General features: G+C 40.0%; 1 protein-coding gene across 1 annotated transcript; it reads left to right on the top strand.

Annotated features, from left to right (window-relative positions):
* The first annotated feature begins 3516 nt into the window (after window positions 1–3516).
* Window positions 3517–6849, top strand: LOC138896811 (uncharacterized). The gene is made up of 8 exons (XM_070182149.1): window positions 3517–3994; window positions 4136–4516; window positions 4565–4768; window positions 4841–5257; window positions 5702–5775; window positions 5866–6031; window positions 6284–6418; window positions 6668–6849. The coding sequence occupies exons 1-8, from the start codon at window positions 3517–3519 to the stop codon at window positions 6847–6849; spliced, it is 2037 nt and encodes a 678-aa protein (XP_070038250.1).
* The last annotated feature ends 1556 nt before the right edge of the window (window positions 6850–8405 follow it).

Below are 8405 nucleotides of genomic sequence, written 5' to 3'. Positions count from 1 at the left end.
TTTCGATAAAAATGAGATTTTAACCACGAAAATGATTATAGAATTAGATGAAAATTGTATATTTGAGTTTCTGAGATTATGGGTAACGATTTACACCGAAAATCTTCAGAATCCGGGCACGTGGTCCCGGGTTGAATTTTAGGAATTTTACCATTTAGGGTCGGGTAATTAATTTAATAGTCTAATTTCGAATTATTGAATATGTATTAATTATTTGTATAACATTTGGATAGTTTCGAATTTTTCGGCATCAAATTGAGACTTTAACGTGACGTTGTGATAGGGAAGTGGACTTTGAGATAAGGTAAGTCTCATGTCTAACCTTGTAAGAGAGAATTTAACTCATAGGTGATTTAAATTTATAATTGTTGCTAATTATGGGGGCTACATACGCACGAGGTGACGAGAGTCCGTACGTAGCTACTAATTATGCTATGTCCGGGTAGTTTAGGACTTAAAGCATGAATTACTTGTGATAATTATATCCTATATATTATTAAAGTAATGGAACCATATCGTAAATTATTAGAGGAATTACTAAAAAGACTGAAGTTTCACATACTTGAATTTTTGTGCAAAATATTTAATTGTTAATAGATATTGTACATCCTTATGTGTTAATCTTATAATATATATTCTCATTCCGGAGGTACATAAGAGAATGTCCTCCTTTCTTGTGGATCAGGCCGAACGCCTTGGCAGTATAGATGTATCTATGGATTGTGTCGCACGTCCTTCGGCAGTGTACACGACACTCTAGATCGGGCCGTACTGTTACATCATGTGCGTCCCACAGTGACGTATAATGAATATGAGACTTTTTAATCATGATTTAAATGATTTTAAAGTCAAAATATTACTATATATGATGTTTTGATAGAAAATATAAAGTTTGGAAAAAGTCGGATTTAAGTTGCGAAAAAATCGACTAAGGATTTGCCTTGTAATAGAGCTTTTTGAGAAATGAATTTCGTGTGCTATATGAGGTATTTTTAGCACATATTATATACCAAATTGAAGGCCTTGGAATTTAGTTTCCAACGCTCTTAACTGTTTATTCATACGACATTCGGATAAACAGATATAAGCGTCGGAAGATGGGCGAATGAGAGGGTGCCAAGCTAGCACCTCTTTGACTTTTCAAAAGTTGATATATATATATATATATCTTAAATCGTCTCTCTCTTCATTTTTACATAGAACCAGAACAAATAACACCATAAAACCTGTCATTGAGCTCTCTAATAGTGTTTAAAAGAATACTAACATCCCGAGTACGAAATCGAGAAGCGATAATATCATAACGATCCCTACGATGTAAGTATCGCTATATCGCTTCTATTTTTTTTGTAGTTTGAGTTTTGGAATGTATTTAATAGTTAATTAAATGCCTAATTTCTGTATTTAAGTGTTTAAATATCAAGGAAGGTTGATAAATTCATTTTCTAATATTTAGAACTCACGGGACAGTGATCGGAAGCCGTGAGTTAGATTTATTTCACTTTTAGTGGACTGTTTTGTAGTCCACTCGTGTTGGACTATTGTGCTACTGATTTATAGAGTTTGGAAGGATGAAGGGCATGGAGAAATGCCACATGTGGTAGGGTAGTAGGCTGGTCGCTCGTTGTTGCAATTTCAGGTTAATTGATAACTTATTGATTGGGTATGTTATGGTATATTTGGGGGTTTTGTTGTATTGAATGTCCCGAATTGTAGTTGGGTTGTTTTTGAGATGCTGATTATAGTGTGTTTGTATCTCGCCTATAGTAGGCTTGAGGGAGCAGTGTAATCAGGGGAAATGCTGCCCGTTTTATTTTAGAATCGAGTTATCATTTGAGATACGTGATATACCACTGTCATCTAAGTTGTACATGCATTTCTTTGTTATAGGGTTGGCGCGCTAGTTGTCATAAGCTTGTTGTTGAGTTGTATTGACGACTTGAGGTATGTTAAGGCTATCCCTTCTTTCCTTTTGGCATGATCCATACGATACAAATGAAACGAGCAAACGCACAACTTTCATAAATATCTCTATTCATAGAAGCACTAGGAGTGCTATGTTGTTGATTCCCCATGTATCTTATTATTATATCTTCTGTTCATGGGTCTCAAGAAAATATGTAAGTTGATAAAGCTTATCCGAGTGATCTAATTGACTTACTTCACTCTGCATTGCATTCATTTATACATGTACATTGACCCATGACAAGATGACGTTATATACGTGCATATTATATGTATATGGGATATGGGGAAAGGTTATGACGTTATATATGCACCACCACCACCTGATCGGCTGGTATACATTTATGATTTTGCCCATAGAGGCTGAGAGGATATGATGGGATGCCCTCAGAGGCTTGATGATATTATGTACGCATATACCTATGCATGATATGACATTTATACACATATGCATGACATTATAAATGTTTCACAATTCACAAATATATTCAAACTTACAGGTTGAGTCCTTTACTCCATGTTTTTTTCATGTCTGCTATATAATAATTTTTATGCCTTACATACTCGGTATATTATTCGTACTAACGCCCCTATTTCCTGGGGGGCTGTGTTTCAAGCCGCATGTGTAGGTAGACATGGTGTCGATCCCCCATCTTAGGATCTTTGCTCAGAGAGAGTTGGTGTGCTCCATTTGATCCGGAGCTGCTATTGAGTTTTGGTCAGATACTTATATATATGGGTATGAAGGGCCCCACTCCCATCCTCTATACAGTTGTACACTCTGTTAGAGGTCTGTAGATAATCATGTATAGTTGGATAGTATGTGGCCTTGTCGACTCGCCTTACCATATATATATATATATATATATATATATATATATATGTTGTTCAGATGAATCGGTAGTTTATTTCCCGACGTTAGGCATGACCTACACTTATTTCATGTTTATATCTTAGACATATGCTTAGGGGTGTTTGATAGGTAGCACCTGGGCACTCGTCACATCCCCTCGGTTTGGGTCGTGACAAAAGTGTTATCAGAGCAATTCCATCCTAGGGTTGTCTACAGACCGTGTCTAGTAGAGTCTTGTTTATGAGAGTGTTGTACACCACACTTATAAACAAGAGGTTGTAGGACGTATAGGATGTTACTCTCCCAAGAAGGCTACAGCCGCCCAGAAGGGCAAGTCCGTGGATGATGAGACTACAAGTCGAGCGCCATGAGTTACCAGGGCTCAGGGAGAGTCACATGATGAGACTCCATCTCAGACTTCACATACCCTACCCTCTTCGAAGGAGATCCGAGGGGCACCAGCTCCAGCGCCAGCCCCAATACCCATAGTTCCTCAGCTAGATGCACTAGGTTAGGAGATGAGAGATGTTATTCAGCTATTGACCCGATTAGTAGCTGCATAGGCTCGTCGCCAGGAGGTAGGTATTGGTCATGCAGATAGGGCCATCAGTGCGAGGGTTAGCGATTTCATTAATTTGGACCCTCTCGTATTCACTGGAGCAGATCAAAATGAGGACCCTCAGGTATTTATTGATAGGATGCAGAGAACTTTGAGGGTAATGAAGGCCACTGCAACCGAGTCTATTGAGCTAGCTTCCTATAGACTTCGAGATGTTGCAGTTAATTGGTACGAGTCTTGGGAGTTGTCCATAGGTGAGGATGCCCTTCCAGCAGTATGGAAGGAGTTTACGGAAGCTTTTCTTCATCATTATTTTTCACCAGAGCTTAGACGGGCCAGAGTTGATAGGTTTTTGATCCTTCGACAAGGTAATATGTGTGTTCGGGAGTACAACCTTCAGTTTGATTCTTTGGCTAGGTATGCTTCCACCATTGTAGCTAAGATGGAGGATCAGGTTCACCGGTTCATGATGGGGTTGGAGACGTACCTGCTTAATGACTGTATGTTGGTCTCACTTCATCCAGGCATTGATATTTCTCATATTCAAGCATACGCTCAGGGTGTAGAGGAGCGTAAGCAGAAGCAGAGGGCCGATCATGAGCATGATAGGGGCGAGAGTAAGAGAGCGAGATTTTTAGGTCCTTCTAGTGAGTTTCGAGGTGGTTAGAGACACCAGTACCCGAGGTATTGAGCCCAGACATCGGCTAGTGTACCCCCTCAGTTTGCTGGTAGGAGATTTGATTGTTCCACATATTCAGGGCCCAGTCAGAGTTCCAGGGCGTCTAGTTCTCAGTATAGGGGTGATTCAAGTCAGATGAGGCCACCCTTGCCACGATGTGCTCAGTGTGGTAAGCAGTATGACAGGAAGTGCCTTGTAGGTTTGGGTGTTTGCTATACTTGTGGTTATCCAGGCCACGTTATGAGAGATTGTCCAACGAGAGGTGGTGCAGGTATAGTTCAGCCATCGAGATCTATAGCTAGTTCGTCATCATCAGTACGCCCCCCTGGGCAAGTTTCACAGGCACCAGCTGGTAGTGGTAGAGGCAGAAGTGGAGCATCTAGCTCAAGCAGTCCTCAGAATCATATCTATGCCTTAGCGGGTCGACAGGATCATGAGTCATCACCTGATGTTGTTACAGGTATATTATCAGTCTCCTTATATGATGTATATGCATTGATTAATCCAGGTTCCACCTTATCGTACGCCACTCTATTGGTTGCTAGTAAGTTTGGGATAGAACCTGAGTTGATTGAACCTTTTGAGATGTCTACACATGTTGGGGATCCAGTGATAGCTAGACGGGTATATAAAGACTGTATAGTAGTAGTTCATCATTCTATAGTAGCAGACCTGATTGAGTTAGATATGGTGGAATTTGATGTTATAATGGGTATGGATTGGTTGGCTTCTTGTTATGATAACGTTGATTGTAGATCAAAGATTGTTCGGTTCCAGTTTCCAGGGGAGCCAATTCTGGAGTGGAAAGGTAATACTGCATCGCCAAGAGGTAGGTTTATTTCCTATCTCAAGACAAGGACGATGATCAGAAAGGGCTATAATTATCACTTAGTTTGGGTACTGGATGTGAAAGCAGAGTCACCATCCCTTCAATCTATCCCGGTGGTTAATGAGTTTCCCGATATTTTTCCCGATGAGCTTTCAGGTCTTCCGCCAGAGAGGGAGATTGAGTTTGCTATTGACACATTACCAGATACTCAGCCAATATCTAATCCTCCTTATAGAATGGCACCTGCATATCTGAGAGAGTTGAAAGAACAACGGAGGGATTTACTTGAAATAGGCTTTATCAGACCCAGTACATCACCGTGGGGAGCAACTGTGTTATTTGTGAGAAAGAAAGATGGTTCCTTGTGGATGTGTATGATTACAGACAGTTGAATAAGGCGACGATCAAGAATACGTACCCGCTCCCGAGGATTGATGATTTATTTGATCAGTTACAGGGTGCCAGGAGTTTCTCGAAGATAGACTTAAGGTTAGGGTACCATTAGGTAAGGGTTAGAGAGAAATATATTCTGAAGACAACATTCAGGACCAGATACGAGCACTTTATGTTTCGTGTTATGTTGTTCAGTTTGACTAATGGCCCATTAGTATTCATGGACTTGATGAACCGTGTGTTCAAACCCTTTCTAGATCTATTTGTGATTGCATTTATAGATGATATTTTGGTTTATTCTCGTTCAGAGGCTAAGCATGCAAATCATTTGCGTACTGTACTCATAGTTCTACAAGAAAGGAAGTCGTGCACAAAATTCTCCAAATGTGAATTCTGTAGCTTTCCTTGGACATATTATTTTAGGTGAGGGTATTCGGGTTGATACACAGAAGATTGAGGCAGTGAAGACTTGGCCTAGACCCACGACACCGACAGAGGTTCGTAGCTTCCTAGGTTTGGCAAGTTATTAGAGGAGATTTGTAGAGGGCTTTTCTTCTCTTTCAGAACCATTGACAAAGTTGACTCAGAAGGCAACTAAGTTTCAGTGGACTGGTGCTTGTGAGCAGAGTTTCCAAGCATTGAAGGACAGATTGACTTTAGCACCGGTTCTGACACTCCTAGAGGGTACCGATGGTTATGCTATCTATTGTGACGCTTCGGGCATTGGATTGGGTTGTGTACTGATGCAGCATGGTAAGGTTGTAACTTATGCTTCTAGACAACTAAGAAAGCACGAGAAGAATTACCCGACCCATGATTTAGAGTTAGCCGCGGTGATTCATACACTAAAGATGTAGAGGCACTATTTGTATAGCATTCATGTTGATATCTATATGGATCATAAGAGTCTTCAATATATCTTCAAGCAAAAGGAATTGAATTTACGCCAAAGGAGATGGTTGGAGTTACTGAAAGACTATGGCGTTGATATTTTATACCATTCAGGGAAGGCGAATGTAGTAGCTGACGCCCTCAACCATAGATCTATAGGTAGCCTGTCATATTTACAGCCAGAGAAGTGTGGTATAGCCTATGAGATTCATCATCTAGCTAGTCTTGGTGTTCGATTACTCGACTCAGGTGATACCAGAGTTACTATTCAGGACACGTCAACATCCTCTTTAGTAACTGAAGTGAAGTAATGCCAGTATGAGGATCCTATGCTAGCTCATTATAGAGATACATCGCCTCAAAAAGAGAATACACCATTTGAGATTGTAGGAGATGGAGTCCTCAGATATCGAGGTCGATTATATGTTCCTAATATGGCAAGGTTGCGCCAGTAGGTTATGGGAGAAGCTCACTATTCTCATTATTCTATTCATCCAGGGGCGACAAAGATGTATCATGATATCGGAGGAACATACTGGTGGGACAGAATGAAGAAGGATATAGCAGAGCTTGTTTCTCAGTGCCCTAATTGTCAGCAGGTTAAGATTGAGCATCAGAAACCTGGTGGGTTATTTATTGTAGGATATAGAGATTCCAAATTGGAAATGGGAAGTGATTAATATGGTTTCATCATAGGCTTACCTCGTACCCAGCGTAAGTTCGATTCTATATGGGTTATTGTTGATAGACTTACAAAATCAGCCCATTTTTTGCCTGTCAAGACTACACATTCAGCAGAGGATTATGCAAGGCTTTACATTAAGGAGATAATATGACTTCATGGTGTCCCTATATCTATTATCTTAGATAGAGGTGCTCAGTTTATAACTAATTTCTGGAGTTCCTTCCAAAAAGGATTGGGGACTCAAGTAAGTCTTAGTACAACATTTCATCCCCAGACAGATAGTCAGGCGGAGCGTACTATTCAGACACTGGAGGATATACTACGAGCTTGTGTGATGGACTTCAGGGGTAGCTGGGATGATCATCTTCCACTTATTGAGTTCACATATTATAATAGCTATCATTCAAGCATCCAGATGGCTCCATATGAAGCACTTTATGGACGGAAGTGTAGGTCACCTATTGGATGGTTCGAGGTTAGGGAAACTAAGTTAGTAGGACCAGAGTTGGTACAACAGGCAGTTGAGAAGATCAAGCTTATACGGGAAAGGCTATTAGCAGCTTAGATTCGTCAGAAGTCATACGCAGATAATCGACGACGAGACTTGGAGTTTTAGGTAGATGACTGGGTATTCCTAAAGGTATCATCGATGCAAGGAATTATGAGATTCGGTAAGAAAGTAAAGCTTATCCCTCGATACATTGGACCTTATAAGATCATACGCAGAGTAGGCCAGGTAGCATATGAGTTAGACTTGCCTTCCAACTTAGAGTCAGTACATCCAGTTTTTCACGTGTCTATGCTCCGCAAGTGTATTAGAGATCCTTCTATAGTCATTCCAGTTGATGATATTCAGGTCACATAGCAGCTATCATATAAGGAACCTCCCATTGCTATACTAGATATACAAGTTCGGAGATTGAGAACTAAGGACGTAGCTTCAGTGAAAGTACTTTGAAGGACTAAGACTGTGGAAGAGATGACTTGGGAAACTGAAAAAGACATGAAGTCTAGGTATCCTCACTTGTTTCCTCTTCCGTAGGAGGATCGGACTGAGATATCACAGCCTTTAGGTATGTATATGGTACTTGATTCTTATGTTAGTTATTGTCATTGGTCATGTGAGGCCATTGGTTTTATTAATTATTGTCGCCCTGTGTGGCTTTGTGTTCTTGGGTTTTCTATCGGACAGGTTGGTAGTAGTACCATTTTAGAGGAGACTCTTCCAAATATTTCTATAGATATCTAGGAGTTTACATTCGAAGACGAATGTTTCTAACGGGGGAAGATTGTTACACCCTATGTGTCCCAAGGTGACGTATAATGAATATGAGACTTGTTAATCATGATTTAAATGATTTTAAAGTCAAAATATGACTATATATGATGTTTGGATAGAAAATATAAAGTTTGGGAAAAATCGGATTTAAGTTGCGGAAAAACCGACTAAGGATTTGCCTTGTAACAGAGCTTTTTGAGAAATATATTTCGTGTACTATATGAGGTATTTTTGGTACATATTATATACCAAATTGAAGATCTTGGAATGTA

The sequence above is a fragment of the Nicotiana tomentosiformis genome, chromosome 8, assembly GCF_000390325.3.
Source record: "Nicotiana tomentosiformis chromosome 8, ASM39032v3, whole genome shotgun sequence".
Classification (NCBI taxonomy): domain Eukaryota; kingdom Viridiplantae; phylum Streptophyta; class Magnoliopsida; order Solanales; family Solanaceae; genus Nicotiana; species Nicotiana tomentosiformis.
The sequence above is the reverse complement of the archived record's forward strand: the minus strand, read 5'-3'. Positions and strand labels throughout refer to the sequence as shown.